Source organism: Meleagris gallopavo, chromosome 20, assembly GCF_000146605.3.
Source record: "Meleagris gallopavo isolate NT-WF06-2002-E0010 breed Aviagen turkey brand Nicholas breeding stock chromosome 20, Turkey_5.1, whole genome shotgun sequence".
Lineage (NCBI taxonomy): Eukaryota > Metazoa > Chordata > Aves > Galliformes > Phasianidae > Meleagris > Meleagris gallopavo.
In genome coordinates, this window is record NC_015030.2 from 3,103,788 (window position 1) to 3,123,041 (window position 19,254).

Here is a 19,254-nt window from a genome sequence, read left to right on the forward strand (position 1 = left end):
TGAGAGATTCTGCTGATAAAACAGCAGCATGTATGCTGGCATGGCACTTCTGTCCCCATTCACTGCTGCTCTGTCTTCTTCCTTGGGTTTTGCAGTGCTTCCCCATATGCCCTGTCATTCCAATATCTGGCTTATTTTCACTACCGCTCTGAGTGTGCAGCTGCTCCACCCTTCAATTCTATTCAGACAAATCTGATGAAGCTGGCTTACTGACACCTCAGCCTGGCGATTGTTTCAAGCTCTTTCTAAGACTACTAGCCAGTTATTTAAGATCTAATAATCAACCGTTGTTCCTTTCTCAAAATAAAACTGAGGTGTTACATCACATGGATGTGTTCCCTATTTTCAGAGTTAATTCAGCCAGAATACACATGCTATCTGGTAAGATAATTATATATATATATATAAATATATATAGCGCTTTTTGGAGAAACTCCCGAAGTAACTGCCTTTAACTTCACAGGTTAAGCAGAAGACTTTCAGTGCTACAGTAAAATCTAATGAAAAATGTAATTTTACATTAATCAAATTTACTAAACTAAAATGTATTTTCTAACATAAATATAATCCTGGTGATGTTTTTTCTATAAATGTGGATATAGTGATCATGTGGTATTTAAACAGTGTTTAAAAATCTGCTGGCAAATAAGAGGTGTAAGAAGGCAAATGTAAGAACTGCAATAAGAAGCATCTGCTGTATTCTATTAGCATGTGTTGTGACTTAGAGTCAAGGGCCACAAATTGCAGTGACTTGAATCATTTGGTAAGAGGATGAAAGGAGAACGTTTACGGGAAAGTAGATAAGAAAAGAATAATATGTTAAAGGAAAAACTACAGAAAAAAATAGTGGGTGACAGGAAAATGATTGTGCAGTTTGGGGAGAAATATAGGATGAGGCAAAGAAAAGACAAATACCATAAAGCTTGGGAGAAAAAGGTGAAATTGGTGCGTAGGAGTGGGAATGGAAAAAGGGTAAATCTGAAGGAACATGTAGTCTAAAAATAGGTATGTACAAATGAAGTACGTGTGACAGGAAGAAATGTTAGTGAAAAATGAGAGAGGAAAAGTAAAGATGTAGAATTTTGTTGGAAGAGAAGAAGCTCTGAACCAGTGACTGCATTACATCCCAACAAACTAAGGATACAGCTGATCATACTTGAGGCCATTTGTAGTGACTCAGAGAACTACTGTGTTATAAATACAGTAAATCGTGCATTTTTAGATTTAGAACACTTGGCATGGTCATAAACTTTCAGAGTAAAAAGTAGAAGTTAATGGTGAGAAATGAAGTTTTGAAAAATGTTTAAATTATTTATGCTCAAAGTATCATATAAAATCAGTATAAAGGATTTTATGGTATGTTCTAATTCACAGATTAGCCAAAAGTGAGGAAAATGTATTAAAGTTAATTTACACCAACTTATTTGATGCGGGGTGTTTTAGGATGGATTTAGGAAGTTCATTAATAAAGCTCTGTAGATTAAAATCAAATCCACATGTCTTAGTCTGTGAAAGCAGACATTTATAAAATAAATGAATATATCATGTTACTTCTGTTTTTCTTTAAGATGACTTCATGTGAATTAGGATCAACTGCAGAGTTACGAGATGTGTTGGAGCATGTTGAAAGGTGTTAGTCTAATACACAGCATCACCTCTTCTAAGCTGAGTAGGTAGGCAAACTTTGGGGTCTTGGGAGTTGTTTTGGTACAGTAAAAACAAGAAGCAAGTCTTTCTTGTTATAGTTTAGTGTCTTCATCAAGAATGTATGAAAAAAAAAATTATTTCTACTCCTGAATAAAGTATAAAGGAAACAGGAGTAATTAATCTCTGCTTACTGATTCAAGCCTTGTAGGTTTTCTTACAGCCTCTTGTAATCTACCTGCAGCTTTTTCTGCTGAAATTTCTTCTGCAGAGTGCTTTTATTCCCATCACCTTGCCCTGTCCATTTCTCTCCCTGTCTCTCTTCCTATTGCTTTAGTTACCCATTCCATATTGAGACTTGTTAAAGTTTATGCTTTTCCTGCGTGGAGGCCAGCTATGGTAATTCTCATTTTGAGAGAGGTTTCACTCATCTGAGCTGAGCAGTGCTGGGGCATTTTTAGTGTGGAACATCTGACGGCAATGCTGTGTTTTAATCTTTATCTTTGAATCTTATAACTCTGCTTGTTATGATTATTTTTTTCCAGAGTGCACTGATGTTTTACCTTTTCAAACACAAAAAGAAAAATTTACTTTCTGTTTCCTAAAGATACTCTTTGATCAAAAGTTCATGTTAACAATTTCTTTTTTATTTCAAGACCAAGAGAGGAATGCCCAAGGGTGACATAAATCATCTGTAGTTCCAAAAGCCTTTTAAATAAAATATTTTCTCCTTACAGGATTGAAACTTGTGATCTGTCATCAGGTTCTGAGTTACTTATTTGAGATTTAAGCACCGCATTTTGCCTTTCACTGAATTTTGGGGGAAGCTATTTACTTTGCTGAAAGCTGTCATCTACAGTCTAAAGATATTTACTGATTTCAGTTGACTAATGAGAAATTTCATTGAAATGAAGAATTCTAATTACTTATTGTTAGTAAGTCAAGAATAACTACTACTAAGAGAACTACTTAGAATGGCAAGACTATTGTGGCAACGAATGATAAGACTGAAAAAGTCAGTGAAACTTTCAGATTCTGTCAATGTTATTTGTAGGTTGGTTTAAACAAAAAGAACACTGACCCCAACTTTTTTTTTCATAAAGAGTAGAAATGAAATGCTTGAGATGTATGAAAAAAAAAAAGCTTTTCCTATCAGTGTTTATCACTCAAAAAAGCTTCATTTGAACTTTTAAAAGTTGGCACCCTGTGAAAGTAACACATGTTAGAACATGGCAGTCATAGAGAAACATGTTTCTCTACATACATTCTTCATTCATGATGATTTTGACTTAGAATATGTATGTAGTCTAGCACAGCAAATATTGAGATTCACTGCTAGTAAGTGACTATTTAAGATGAAGTAATTTGCGATTTCTATAAAGGAAATTATTTCATTGAAATGTGTGGTTTATAGAAAGAAAGCATTGTGTTTTAAACTTTGATAATTTGATTTCAATCACAGATAGCTACAGTGATGTTGTGTTGTTCAGTAGACATAATAGTCCCGCAGTAGACACAATAGTCGCTTAATCTTCTTATTTGAGATTAAAAAATTTAAACTAATTCCATAGAATTATAGCTTGTATTAGTATATTTCTGCCAAAAATACTTAGATCATAAATACTTAAATGTTCATTGTAATCAATGAACGTTTTGTTTTCAAAAGATATAATTAGCTTTCTAAGATTTAGCAAAACAAGGGATGGGATATGGATCATTTGTCATAACATTGATCTTAAAAGTGTTCTCCTTTATGTATTTATTTCAGGACAGGTGATGAGGTGATAGAAACTTGCAGGTCTTACGCTGTGGCAGAAATGAAGTAAACCAGCTCTGATAGTTGTTATTATAGAGCATACGTATTATGTTACTTTGAACTGTTTGACTGCGAGGCTGAAAAATATTTAAACAGAATGCAAGGTCCAGAACAGCTGTGACAGCATAGGAAGTTTCAAGTTTTCTCTTTTTTTTTTTTTTTTTAATATTTTTTCCTTGAAGACCTTGCTGTCTTCCTATCCTTTTACATCAAAGAACAGCTTGTTTGTTTTGAGTTCCCTGAATTAAAGCTGGAAGACACACCTTTCCTGTGTGTAATGAATGCTTCAAGCGTGGCAAGGAGCCTGAAAGTGGGGGTGCCAGAGAAGGTGAGCTGGTGTGGGGGCAGCAGGGCTGGTGCCCAGGGACAGGAGCTGCAGGGGTTCATCTGAGTGGGAGCTGCAAACTTTACAACCTGGCTATGAAGGATAAAACCAGCCTGTCACAGAAATGTTAGAAGTGGTATGGTAAGGTCGGGCAAAACTTGTCTGATCATCCTTTGGTGATGATAGAAGTGTCTGTTATTTGTGTGAAAATTGGATTTTTTTTTTAAATTGCTTTAGAATAGTTACACTTCCTTGGAAAGCTTCAGGTTTACCCACAACGTCCACAAAAGAGCTGTTGTTGTGAGGCCGTTTTGGAGGCCTCCCAAGTCAGTGGAGATGCCTTCTGTTCAGGGCATGTCGATGCACTCCTCTGAACACTGCTGACTTTCATCTCAGGTCAGGCAGCGGTGAATTTGTTTTGCTGACTCATTGATCTGAAAGGAAGCAGCATCTCTGCTCCAGAGAGCTCCTTGTGTTGGGAAGGACCTTACAAACGGGTCAGGAATGTGTTACAGAGCGGAAGATACAAATTTACATCCAGTTATGCTCTGGGTGCAGTAATTCTACTGAAGTCAGTGAAGGTAATCTATATTTTTACTGATGTAAGTGGAAACAGAAACATCTACCATTTAACTTAAAACACCGTACGGCAACTTGCTGTACTTTTTTCACTTTACATTTTGCAGATACCATACATAAACCTGGTTTATGTCTTTTCTAAGTGGCAGTTGGTATAAACATATAGTATCAGTGCATAGAATGAAATATGTGAGAAGTTCCCCTTGGAAATGAAGGGAAGAGGTTATTAGAAACAACCTAATTCAAATTAAAGTGCCTGAAGTGTCTGACTTGCTTTGGTGCTAAAAAGCTGGCACACCTGGTGAGGGGAAGCAGTTATATCATGTGTGTGGACTGAAGTTAAGTGTTATTTCTGATTTCCTCTGGTACTTCTTTTAAAGGACTTTTTTTTTTTTCAGCTGGAGGGATACTTTCTTTCCTCACCTTCCATGGCAATCATACAGTACAAAAAGCAGCAAGACCATACAGAACCATGTTCTCTATTTCTTAGAATTAAATTTTCACACCTTTCAGTGCAGTAGAAAAATAGGTTGAGCTTTTGACTGAATAGGACATCTTTCCATGTTCCACAAGCTTTAAAGAGCTGATGTCTTCTATTAGTTTTCATGAGAAGGTGAAAGATTGCCAGTAGGTATTTTTCGTCTACCTAGAAATGATGTTGGTGAGTTTGGAGGTTTGAGTCCAGAGAACTGCTGTTTGAGACTTCCTTCTCTGGCTGGTACCTCAGTGACAGCTTACTACCCAAACACCAGCTGTATTTCATACAGCCAGCACTGGCTGGCTTCTTTTTTTTCCATAGTGTTGCTTGAAGCGTGCCAGAATAAAAAGTCCTAAAGATATTACACCTCATCAACTTTATGGTCATTTTGGCTGTATTTGAAGGGATTTTTATGGGGAAGAATATATTCGTTATTGTGGAACTGGGTGGCATGGCTAAAATGCTTTAGCTGGAAGATCACAATTTGCTATTGTCTCTGTGAATTCAAATTAGTAAAGAAAACTTCTTGTTCACAGAGGTGCAGTATTCATTGAAAAAATCTGGCTTTTATAGATGAATTGGCATATTTTTGAAAATGCATTTTCTCTTCCTCAGGCTGGCTTTTTTCTCCTTCCAGTTTCCAAAGAATTTTGGAGTAGAATAACATGTGTATGTGGAAAAATTATTGTTTGGATCAGAGATGTGTAGGCAAACAGCCCCCATAAGTGTCCCAACCTAACTAAATATTTAAACATACACAGACTGCCTAGATACATGCTTTTAGAGCAATGGCTTCCTGATTCAGGATTTAACATGTTATTTCTGAAGTTGTGCTGGCTTTGAAACTTAGGCTCTGTTACTGCAGTACGTGAATCCTCTGGTTGTATCATTTATTTTTATGTAGGATTTCCCTGTGAAGTGGTGCAGAGGTCCCCACTTCCAAAAAGAAATTACACTGCTTATGTTGGGTATTATTAAACCAAACACTAGAGCCTAATTCCCAGAGTGTTAGATTTGCTGAGATCCCCATGCAATGCAGGGAAGGATGCAGGTGTTCCTGAACTGGATTCAGAACAGCCAATATTATCTGTACTGGCCAAGAGGAACTTGAAGCAAATGTGTTTGGGGATACTGCAGGGCAGATGTGACTTAAGTCTAGAAACATACTTCTTTTGGATCTTGCACAGGGAATCTGAGCTTCAGGTTTGGAAATCATATATATGTTGTTAATTAGAAACTTAACTTCTCATGGATTTCAGTGGATGTCTAAATTCAGTGTTCTACTTTGAAATCATAATGTCTTAATGCAGCAAATATGGGGAATAGTAATTATCTTACAAGAATACAAATAAATATTGTTAATATATTGATTGTGCTTAACATAAGGTTAAATTAGATCAGCTCATCTGAGGATCTGATTAATGCTCTTGCTCTCTTTAATTTTTTCTTATGCTGGTGTTGAACCCTGAATTACAGTTGTTTGTTGCAGTGGAACTCCTAATTTCTTAGTTTGTAGCTCCATCCATGCTGGCAGAGAGATTTGCTCTTTCCCCTAGGGATGTCCAAATGATGTATTTCCTTACTACAGAAAAGATTGCACCAGTCCTTATAATGATTTCCATCAGCCACCATTAGAAAAAAATAGAGAGAAAGCATTGCTGAAATTCCTCTTGGATTGCTGGTTTATCTTGTTGTTCTGCTTTTGTTTTTCTTACACTACCTCATTTAAATCTTAATCATTTTTAGCAGGATGTGTGTGACAAACCAAGGTGTTTTTGTTGAGTGACCCATGAAACTTTCAAAGGTGTCTCTAGAGCTTCTTAGCAGATCTTTCCCAGCTGGTGCTGGTGATTTTTAGTATAGCTGAGACTGCTGTTCTCAAATTTGAGATTACATTGTTAAGTACAATTTTAGCATATGTTTCTTCTGCTGGTTTTCGGCTTTTTGGCAAATTTATTTATTCTGATTGTTAGGTTCTTTTAGATAGTTGTTTTTATTTGTAATTGTAATTACAGAGTAAGAACATTCTTGCTGTTGTGTTTCTATGATGCCATTCCTATTTATTAATGGTACTAGTGCCAGGTGATCCGTATTTGCTCTTAGTGGTGTAGGTTGTTTCTGCAGGACAGGATAAGACTGAGGCATTAAATAAGAATATAAAAAATCTTCTACATATGTGCAAATCTGACTTTGTCGTCTTTGACCATTGCTAGCTGAACTGAACAGCTTCACACAGCATGATATGAGAGCTGGCCTCTTACTACAGAAATTCTTTTGGTCAGTTTGAGGTTAGTCATAATAGTCTAATAATACGTGTGGGTACACAAGATGAGGACAGATAGCCACTGAAAGGTGTCCACTTGCACTAGAATTCAGGAGCTTCGCTCTAGGAGTCCCATTGCATTCACTGCAGATGCAGCAGGGATCTGGAAAGAGTTTTATCCCACATCAGAAATTCTTTGTGACAGAGAGGGCTCATGTAGTCTGGCCTGTTTGCTTACACATCTCTAATCCAGGTGGGGTGAGTGTGGCCCCCAGTCCCTGCTCTTTATTGCTGATTTCTAATTGAAGCACAGGTAGTCTGAGCCTGGTTCATGCTAACCTCCATTAGCAAGATCTCAAATTACTTATGACCTTCTTTCTTATCACTGAGTTCTTGAGACTTTTAAAATATTTTAAGATGCTGCTTTGATCGAATGACTGACTGATCAAATAATAACTAATTCAAAACAGTAACAGGGCATGCTGACTTCAGGTAGAACTTCAAGTTAGGAATAAATGTCAGGAGTGATGCATACTTAGAAGCCTATTTCAGAGATATGATACGACCTCCAGACTGCCTACGCTGTGAGAGTTGTGGGTATGGAGAAAGAAATCCCAAATAAAAGGAAACGTTAATCAGGTTGTTGGCTGGGAGGCAGTGAGAGAACCTACAAAACCAAATCCCACATATAAACCTATCAACAAGTAATTAGGGAGGCTGAAACAAGAGAATGTGGGTAGGAGGGAAAACTTTGTAGTGCTCTCAGTTCTGTTTTTTCTCAGGCTTTTACAAATTAATGGGCCCTTAATTTTTATTTCCGTGTATTCTCAGAGTTTGTTGATGTCTTCCCTATTTTTTCTTCTTCACTGCTAAAATCCAAAATGTTCTGGTGGGACACTGAGCTCTTCACATGCAGTAGGTCCTTTTCATTATCAAAAAAGTATGTGCATGTAAAAACTTCCATGAAAGTACTGTTCTTTTTTTACTGTTCTTTTTTCTTTTTTACTTTTATACTTTTGATAAGTATATATCACTATGAAAAAGTATTTTTGGGATTAAAAATCTGAAACAACATGCAGAACATTAATATTAGGCCATTTCTGTAAAATAAAACTGTGATAATGGTTTCATTTTCCCTCTTGTGCAATATACTCTTTGTTCTTTTCTCCTAGCAGTTAAATGTCCTTTTCTAATATAATTAACTGATTTTTACTTTGTCATTGTTGTTCTCCTATTCACAATTTTGAGGTGATATGGAATACAAATCAAGTAGTCTTGGGGCACTGGAATGCATTCAGTACTTTGATACTCCCCAAAGACTTGTGTTATGATGGAAGACATGAGGGAGGGATTTAGGGTAACATTAGCTTTGATTTCCTAAAGAAAACATTCTCCTATTGCAGTTGTTAATCAAATAACTCATAATGTAGTCTAAGATCTAATCTTTTTTTTTTCTCTTTACCTCCTCTAAATGTTAAATATGGCAGGGGTCAGCATGACAAACACAAAAGAAATTCCATTTATATGGAAATAAATACAGCAAATCTGCATGAATATCTAGTATTTCTCTTGTGAGTGGATTAGCACAGCTAAACTACAAACCCAAAAAGTGATCATCTTACCTAGGGTTCTGTGCATGTCTATAGAATTATAGAATCACCAAGGTTGGAAAAGGCCTACAAGATCATCCAGTCCAACCTTCCATCTGTCACCAATAGCTCTCACTAGAGCATGTCCCTTAGCACAACGTCTGAATGCTCCTTGAACGCCTCCAGGGTTGGTGACTGCACCTCCTCCCTGGGCAGCCCATTCCAGTGCCTGACCACTTTCAGAAAAGTAGTGTTTCCTAACGTAATGGTCAGAAGATGCTTGAAGTTCCTGTCTTCCTTCACTTCTAAATTACGTTTTCATTGATTTGAAAAGGAAAATCGGTGAGCATTAGTAGGTAAGATATGGTAGGCTTATGGATAAATCTGAATGCTCAAGAATATTTAAACTATATACTGTTTTTCTTTCAAAATACCTCTATCTTAAAATTTATGACAGTTAAGATTTGCCAGGAAATTCACACAAGTATCAATAAAACATTAATTTTTGAAGGTGGTGTGTGGAAACCTCTCACGTGTTGCTTTTTGTGTGAGTTTGCTTTCATCTTTACCAGTATGCTTCAGAGAAGCAAACAACTGCCTGCTCTGTTCATTGTGGGCACTCCTTGTTAGCAGAGCTGAAGACGTTCCTTGGATATTACAGCTTTTCCAGACTTTGACAGGACTAGCATGATTATCTTCACACTACATATGATTTTTGGTATATAAAATATTAAATAATAAGTTACAGACATAGCTGATGTTTTTATGGGTGGGAAGTGAATAATAACTACTTTCAAGTCATCTGAGCACTGAAGATTTGTAAGTCTTTTTACGAGTGGAACTGTTTCCAAATCTGAAAGACCTTTTCCATCTTCACTTTGCAACCATACTAAGTGGCAGATCCTAATGTTGGATGGGAAGGTCATTTTTAGGATATGACATGAACATTGGTCAGTGCTGCTTCTCTAGCAGATTCCTTGTTTGTTTTAATCACAGCATACTCAATACAACTTTCAAGCAGATTGTTTTCTCTCTTCTGTGGTGTAAGCTCAGCATAAATAACAAGGGAAGTAAACAACCCCTTGGTATAGAGTGCTTCATTTTATTAAATGGAGTAATTCTTCCATTGTAAATACTTGACTCTTTAAATACTGGAAACATTCCAAGAATTGGAGACTTGTTAAGGCATGGATGTTACAGAGACCACCTTTAGCAGCTTACAGACAAGAAAAAAGATGTAAGACATACTAAAATCATACAGGCTATTCCCTTTGCACACCTCCATTCTGTAGATTTCAGTAGAAGAATAATTTATTGTCATTAGTAAATAAGAGACTAGAAGAATGGCATTTGCTATTGCGTTTTACTAGGAGCATTCAACTAAGATAGAGATATTCAGAGTACTGTCAGCTTATTCAGCATTATGAGACTGGCGTAGGCTAGCTCGCATAAAGCAAGAATACAATTCAATACAAATTTATTAGACTATAAAGCCATAGTTAATGTATTACCTCTGGAATCAAGCACTTCCAGGTGTTACTGTTTAGCCTGTACAGTTAGGATTCTGTCCTACTTCGAATGCAAAATGGTTTTTTATATTATTTAAATCCTGTATCAGAATTACTATGTGTATGTAAAACATTCAATATGGAGTTACAGCGTGTTTTATTTCTGATCTCTTTTTTTTTTTTTAATTTCTTTTGCTCTGCCAGCTCTTGGCTTCTTTAGAGCAGATTTTCAGCTAATATTGAAGCATGCAATGATTAGGTGATACAGTCAATTATTTACATAAGCATGGGAAAGGGTAAAAAATAAAAATAATTAAAAAATTTCAATATAATATAAATTCACTTAATGTAATCCATACCAGATTGGTTGTTTAGACTCTTTAAAGTTTAGTAAATTCGTTGTCATTCTTTTTTTGAAAAAACTTATTTGCCTGAAACTTTTGTGAAGTAGGACAAGGGTATTTTCTTCCTTGCTGCTGTTCCTCTTCAGTCACACCAACACACACCTGACTGACAGTAAACCCAGTAATTTGCCATCATGAAGTCCTGGTATGCTCACTACTAAATTCATGTACTGGTATCTTAACATCAGAAGAGATGAATCTTTAGCCTATCATCTCCTATAGCTCAGCCACCTCATTTTTGTTTTGCTATGTTGTTTTGTCTTCTCTAGTATGTTAATGAATGACTCAGGGTATTGGAAAGCTTCACTTATCATCACACAGGAGATTGTTTCTGATCCTGATCAGTATTGTTATAACTTTCATGAATATTATAGCACAAGTAGAATTAAATGTGAAGGTTTATTTGGAGGAATTACCTTCTTACATAGAAGAACAATTTGGGTTCTTGATTAAATATGAGAATTGCTAGCTTCCTCACTATATTCTCCAGAACATAATGCAATAAGGTTATTTCACCATCTGCATGTATTCTTTTGGCACATTGCTAGTAGATTTTGATTTGCTGATTTGGAAAATAGAACTTTTCTGTGAAGAGTTACTGTAAACACATGAATGCCTTTTTCTGTACTGGAGCTTAGATTTCTTACTGAATGCTGACATGATCTGAACATCAGTGGGAACCAGAATCACATGTGCTGCTGACAGCTTTGAAACAAAACAAATGAAACCCACTTTATCAACTCTATGTTCTTTAGATATTTTCTTTGTCCAGAGGATCTCTCTAATTGTTGAATGGAATTTGATAGCTGAGCAGTTGGCAAGGACAAACCAGAGTAAATCAGTTTCAAATACTTGCTACTTGATCCTTGGAATAAAACCAGATGACAATAAAAGTTCTGAATAATTTAATAAATATAGTGCTGAAATAGCAGCCTGTGTGACCTTGAAAACCATCATGATGTTGTCACAATCAGATAGGAATTCCCCCTTCACCATGTTCTTCAGTAATTCTAAATCTGAATAGAGTTATACCTTCATCTAAAAGCCCTATAGTTGTTTTTGACAACGTGGCTTCATTAGATTCTCTCAGGTAATCCTCACAGCATACATTGTACAGTAAGTGAACAGCTAGTATCAAGAGTTCATTTACTCACAGAGCCATGCGTGAGAGATTCTTAGGTCTAAATTGGTTTCCAATATACTGAGTTAATTCCAAAATTCAATCTCATTCATTTCTACAGCGTCTAGTAGTTAATGACAAGCCAAACTGAAATCTAGAATTTCCAAAATGCAGAAGGTTGAAGTTACTGTTTTCTCCTCTTGCAGATGAACTTTCAGAAGCTCTTCAAGTTAGCCTTCAGAGAGCAAAAAGAATTTCAACTTCAAGAGTGGTATCTTAATATAGCAAAGGACAAGCTAGCAAGTATGTGTCCATTGTGGCAAAAGATTTACATTTCCTTATTTTGACATCATGTTGTAAACGTTGATATAGAAGCAGCTTTCTTTGCCTTTTTGTTGATTCTGATCTGGTGTCTGTTCCAGGTTCGCAGGCTAAGCTAAAGGCTAAAAACCTTCATCTGACCTGTAGTGGTGCAGCCACCTCATCATCAGTCTGAGTTCTCTCAGTAAGATTCCAAACACGATGGTATCTTTCTTGAGATGGACAGTGAAGCCTAGATTTAGGAAGGACATTGGTGTTAGCAGCATGTGTTTCAAATTTGTTCTGTTGAGTTTCATTTCAGTAGATAACTCAGTGAAACACAGACCAAGATATCTGGGATGTGTGCTCTTTGCATGTGGGCATGACTAATTACACTGAGCCACCTCTTTAAGATTAAGCACAGTTGTGTTCTCTGATGATCCTGGCTGTGCTGAGGAAATGGCATTCTGGTCTCTCCAAACACATCTTGTGTTCCAATAGGCTCAAGGCTTTCTTTGAAGATTTTCTTTCATTCAGAAATTAGATTCAATGCAATGCATTCTAGCCTAGCTTTTCTCCCTACTGTTGTTTTCTTTTAGGATTACTGTTTGGTCATTGTTCAGTTTGGGCCATATTCAATTGCCCTTGTAATTAGTGTGGAGCTAATAACCGTGTACTGGCTAATCATGTCTGCTCTGATTTTCTGGGATTGTTTTGACCCTTTCAGCTCCAACTGCCTTTTGTGGGGAGTTTTTGACATTTAGCACATCTGCAGCCAGTATATTTCAGTTATGAACAAGCTGTTAGTGTCATAGCTATTGAGTGATAGGATTATTCTGACTAAACACAAGTGCCTACATTGGTAAGAATACTTATTCAAATGGGCCACCCGAGGATCTCTTCCTAGACGATGAAGTTGTACCATTATGTTGTGGAGTAAGAATGTAGCATGTTTCATTTTAAAGGGGATTCCTGCGTTTGGTCGGATGATTCATGCCATAGGAAAAGTGGGAGGAGATTACCTATTGACTTTTATTAGACTTCTCCAATTTTCTTGAAGACCTGATTTAAGTATCTGTATAGAGCTGCATTTGGGATTTATGTTCAGGTACATCGGAGGAAGTAGAAATTGCCAGATATAAACAGAGTTTGAGGAACTCCATCTCAGGTTGAAGTCAGGAGGAGTACCTTTAAAATGTAAAGGCTTAAGTGCATGTGTCAAAATCTACATTCATGCACTGCTTCTTGAAACTTCAAACTATATGGGAATATTCATATTGCCACTACAGCAAGCTAAGAAATCATCTGCTCATGAGGTCAGCATTTTGAAGACTGTCAGCAATCATTCTTTCCTTCTGCCTTTGTAAATGAGGCTGTACTTCTTACTTCCTGCAGTTCTTGGAAGCAGGCATAGTATCCTGCCTTAACTTTGCACGTACTGTTTGACAAGTTCAGTCTTGTTTGGCCAGATATTTCATCTTGTATTAAAAGAAAGAATCGGTTTACCTTCTGTAAATCCAGATTCTGTTTTATTTCATAGTTGTGTTTACAACAAGTTTGTTTAAAGCTGCAAAGACTGATTTGTATAGTTCTTGGCTGTCACTATTCAAGAGGATGAAATTAATAACCACTCCCTTTTCAGTCCCTAAAGCATTTTCTATCCAACAACCTTTTAAGGTAGGTAGCACTGGCTAGCAAATCTGTAGTGCTCTGGTAGTGTTTAAAATACTTGCTCAATCTTGATTAAGCTTCAGAAGCCTTCGGCAAAAATAATAGATGAATGGAATTTCTTAATATACTCACAAGGAATATAAAACACAAAATCAACCTACAATTCTAGAGTGTAAGAACTTTTTAAGATTATTCTTAATTTATTTCCTCCAATATCAACAATGGGACATTTAATAGAACTGTCACTTTCAGTGCAGTTCTCAAGAACTGAAATATAGTTCAAGGTACTCTGCATATGTTGTAACATATGGTAGAATGGAACGTAAAGAAATATGAAGCAGGAAGTTAGATTCACTTGGCTGTGATATTGTGATAAAGTTCATCTTAGGCACAAAGCATATGCTAAGTTTTAAGCAATTGATTTAGTTCTTAAAATTGCTGAAGACTAAGTATTTAAGGAAGTATTTGCAGAAATTCAGATGAATGCGTAAACTTCACTTTGTTCTCCAACAGATAATGTTTTTGACTTTCTGTTAAGATTATTTTTCCCCCCACCTTTTCTGTAGGTGTTTACCTCCCATGGGCCTACTGTCATCATGCCAACCTGGTTCTGTTCTCGAGAATGGTTTTATCATGTAGGAAAATTTGATGAGGGTGGAAAGGTGAGTGATACTCTAATTCAGATTCATGTGGGCCTATTCTGTGTTTCAGACCTTAGGGGTTTTGGTTCCAGTGGTTTCAGTGAGATTTTGGAAAGTATTCCTTTAATTGTGCATTAAAAAGATTTGCTAAAGCTATTTCCTATGTTAGTATTTAAACTACAGCTTCTTATTCTCACTGTATCCTCTAAATGCAGCTTTGCGTTGTGTGTGTGTGTACAGACATATACATTACGTGTGTGTATGAGGATATACAAATGTTGTTCTTTGTTCTGCCAGTAAAAATTTAATTTAAGCACTGGCAGAGAGGTGTTTCAAATGGTGAAAAGCTTTGCCCTCAATTATGTGGCGGGTGAGTGGCAGAACTGGTGCCTGTTCTCTAGTACAATCTACATTCACTGACTTAGGCTCTTTGTTTCTTTTTTAGAATAATTCCTTATAATTACATTTTCATTCCCTCAAGAATGCTTGCCATAACTTTTTGAGCATTCTTAGTAAGCTCAAAAAAGAAAGCACGCTAAAACACAATAAGAACAGTAGAACCCCAAGCCTAATGATAAAGTTCAAGAGGTTAAGTTAAACAGACCATTAGTCTGTTTGTTTTGCTTTTACATTTGGTTTTCTTTCTTTGTTCGGTTTTCTTTTGTGTTTTTATGCCTTTTTAGAAATTTTATTTAGCTTTATATGTGTAGTTGTGTATTACTCAGACATAATATGTTGAAAATCTTAATCCTAATGATTTTGCAGCAGCACTGTAGCCCTAAAAATTATCAGTGACAAGTTCAACTTTTTGTCCTTATTGTGACCTGACATCAAAATTAACTCTGTCTGGTATGGAGGGCATTAAACAGATTACTAACAAGAAGTGCAACTGGTCACAAACAGTGAGGTCAGAGGATATAAAATCATTTAGCACTTAGTACTGTAAGTATTTATATGACTCTTCCATTTGAAAAGAATTCGAGGCAAAGATTTTCTGTGTTTATAGACCTGTTATGAACTGGTGCTTTTATAAACTAGTGATGACTCTTAATGGTCTTACCTACATGCCTGTATGTTCTGACCTGACCCATCATCTCATTGTGTTAACTTGATCTCTTCCATCTCCAGTTTTGAGTTACTATTTAAGTGTGACTTCTAAGTGTCATATTGCTGCAAATAAACACAGAAAGAGGCCAACAAACGTCCACGTTTCAGCCTTCTCCATCTGCTAAACTATTTGCATGCCAAAAAGCTGCGTTTCTCATTTGGATTTAAATCCAAACACCTGTTCTTCATGTTTCAGTGCTTAGTACAAATGGAATATAATTCTTCCATGGAGGAAATTGTGATTTGATGTTTATGTTAATAGTATGGGTAGACTGACAGAATAGAAATATATAAACTATATGTAATCTTAAAAAATTAAAATCTGACATTATCTGGATAAGAGTCTGAGAAAGCACAGATACTGATGGTTTTTTTTGCTTGGTATAGTTTAGGCTGAACAGAGATCAGTATTTGATCTGAAAAAGAATGAAAGTGATGGAGCCAATGATAAATGAGTCTGTAAAACTATTTGAAAATTCATTCCATTCCCTGTGCCTAATAACATTTTTGGTTAGCCTATCATTAAATACCTTAGAATTTATCACAACCCTTTTGTGTGATGTTCCCATCATCTTTAACCAAATCTATCCGAATTTATTTGGATGAAAGAATTTCTTCTAACCTGCTATTTTCCAAACAATTAAGTAAATTTAACATTAGAGTCTCCAGGTCTTAAAACTAAGGAAAACGATTTAAAGCCGTGATTTGGATAGGAGCCAAAAGATGGTATGACAGTTTTACACAGAGAGACTTGAGAGTATACTGGATCATCCTGAGGAGAAGGTATTGATAGCTAATTTAGCATAGCTTGTGATTAGTCTGCTTGCATACTTCTGGTGACTGTTCTAATGGAAGTTAAAGTAAGGAATATTTTCAACTGTGGTGATTTCTCTTTGAGAGAAGTAATTTCAGTGAGAAGTTCCCTACAAAATCAAAATATGATTGTAATTTAATACAGAAATTGTCTTCATGAAGAATTATCAGGATTTTCATAAATTACTTCAGTTGATTTTTTTTTTTCCTACTTCCACATTTAAAATAGAGAATAGCTACAGTTTCTTAGTCTTCACTTCCAACAGCTCAGTAGTTTTCCCAGAGTCAGTACTCCTTGAATAGCAGATATTGCTAGATGTTAGTGCCTGGCAGAAGAGCATTTGATTCTGAGGGAAGAAGATTTCCTTCACCAGAGGCCATGTTCTGAGTTCACCTTCATGCTACCACCCTTCTCTGTGTTCTTCCCATAAGTCCAGCAGTTCACTCAAGACTTTGAGGAAATACTGTTGAGCAGTTGTTGTCATAAGTTCTTTGGAAAAATAAGTACTTCAGTTTTTACTTGACATCTCTGTTTTGATGCTGAACAACTTTGAATTTAATGTTTTTTTTCCAGCTTAACCGTAGGTGTTGTAACCTGCACCATTTGACCTGTTTTCTAGGCAACTGTACTGTAATAGTAGCATGATTTTTCTTCTTTAACTAATATCCTAAAGTTTGTAGTGGGAAAGAAGTTAATTAAATGATGATGAAACAAACTCTCACCAAGATCCCATAAGAAGCAGATTAGTATGGAAACACGAATTGCTTTCTTTGTGATATGTTCCATACAGCAACTTCAGGTACCTCTGAGAAATGAAAGAAATTTTGACTTATTCTATCCAACACTTGCCCTGGCGTTTGTCTGTGGTTATCAGTGGTTAAATTTGCCCTCTGGCCTAAAAACCAACTTTTCTCAGTCTGTAGATCTGTAGTGACCAACACCAGCTGCTGCAGATTTCTCACCAGGTGTTAGCAGTTACAGAAGCTGAGGAGCAGCATTGCACAGAGGGCAGCTTTTTAATTAAAAGTGCTTCAGAATTCATAGATAAGTACCTTCATCTTCCAGATTTCCATTCTCTTTTTGTTAGTACTGTAATTTGGGCCTCAGATACTGCTTACTGATGGTGGAGTGCAACATTTGAAGCCAGAATTTCTTGTTGTCTTGATAGCTGGCTTGCAGCTCCCTATGAAGTACGTGTGTTGAGGATGTTGCAGTCGATGCACAGTTCTGTGCAAAGGAGTGGAAATGCAAGGCAAGGGAGGAGGCAAGAGATGAATCATGGAATATTTCGTTTTGTCCCTGAACAAGGAATTACTTTAGTCCAGGTTTGGGTCTGCTTGACATCCTGTACAAAATTAATCCCTGCATGATCCAGCCGAGTTGTTAGCACAGTGATACCTGTCCAAAAATAGTGGGTAAATACGAATCTTTCACTTGCTTAGAGGCAACATATTAAAGTGAACTGCTAATCTGAATGTGGCTGGTGTGTGGTGGTTAGAACAGAGCAGGTGCAAACTGCTTTTTCCCCCTAGGAGTTTTAATCTGCAGCTGATAGGCTGAAGCCATCCCTTAGTGCAACAGCACGTATGGTTGGATTTTGCCTATAATGTGGAAAATTCCATTTGTAGTCCAGTAACATGTAAACTGTGCAATATAATTATAATAATGCTGAAAACTATTTATGTGGTAGGTTATTGCTGATATCCTAGATTGATACTTTTAGCTATGGGTATTGATTTTCCAAAAATATGCTAAAATATCCCTTTAGCAGTTAAACAGCCTTTTCTTTGAAAGTTGCATTGTTTGACAAAGATTCGTGGTGTTTAAAATGCCATCTGGATCCAATAATGCCTCTCAATTGGGAAGGAACTCTTGTACTGCACCAAACTTTACATGCTCAAGAGCTGTAGGAAGTCCCATCCCTGCAGGATCTGTAACATGGTCAACATCTTTCCTCCCTTGAAAGATGTACGTCAGTGCTGCTCCTTTGTAATGTGAGAGGCCACTGCTGAGCAATACAAGGCACCTGCTTGTTCCTGGCAGTGAGCATACTTTATTTCATAGTATTTCTGCTAGTTAAAGCAAAAGAGCTCTCCAGAATCAAACAGCATTATGAAAGATCCTTTTGCTCCTGCAGTAATTCTCTTCTGTAATGTACCTATTAATGATTAAGTTGAATGAAGTAAACCATATCCAAAAGGAAAAAGAGCACAGTTGTGCCTTGTCTGACTCAGTCTATTGCCTGACTGCAAAAAATACTTCAAAGAATAACTTTAAAACTTTGCTGCTAATTCTCAGTAATTCCATTAAAGTTGAGAATAAGAAAAGGTTAGTAAGTCCTATAAGATGATAAATGGGAAGAATCTGAGTTTGCTTTTTTCTGATGCCATGATTGCTGTTTGTTGCTATGGTCTCCCTCAGATTACTTTTGTGACTTTCAACTCAGTTTGTATAAATCATAAATTATATGAAGTTCTCTAAACGTTTTCTGAGCTCTTAAGCTAGAAATTAAACGAATATTCACAAGGACAAACATGCACTTTTACTGATAAGCTGCCCTTGCCAAGCAATCAGATAGAATGGAACCGATTTTATTTGTGGATCTGGGAGCATGGTCCAATTCAGTGCCTTAAATCAATCTATTGCATAGTGAGGTCTGGAGCTGTGAAGTACAAAGCTTGAATTAGTTATGATTTCTCCCAAGATACATGTGTTCAACTGAGTGTTTTGGATTTGTTTTCTGGGTTTAAAGCCATTCTGTCTTATCTCCTCTCCTCCCCCCTTGACTGCTTTGTCCAGACTGTGTCTGCATGAGCACTCAGTGTGATGGGTATGAAAAACAGACACTGAACTGTGTTACTGTTGTAACTAGAGGGCCAGAAGAAACCACATAGGCATTTTGTATCCAGAGCTTTCATTTAGAGAATCTTATTTTCTTAATTATGGAAGAAACTCAGAAGCTGTGGTAATGGGTGAAAAAAAAAATCAATTCATT

General features: G+C 36.5%; 1 protein-coding gene across 1 annotated transcript in view; it reads left to right on the forward strand.

The window, feature by feature from the left end:
• The window catches only part of B3GNTL1 (UDP-GlcNAc:betaGal beta-1,3-N-acetylglucosaminyltransferase like 1), a 106,820-nt gene that overhangs the window by 64,928 nt on the left and 22,638 nt on the right, over positions 1-19,254 (forward strand). The window contains exon 7 of the mRNA XM_019621602.2: positions 14,264-14,467. Within this exon, the coding sequence (XP_019477147.1) occupies positions 14,264-14,467 (204 nt within the window). The remainder of the gene's footprint in view (positions 1-14,263; positions 14,468-19,254) is intronic.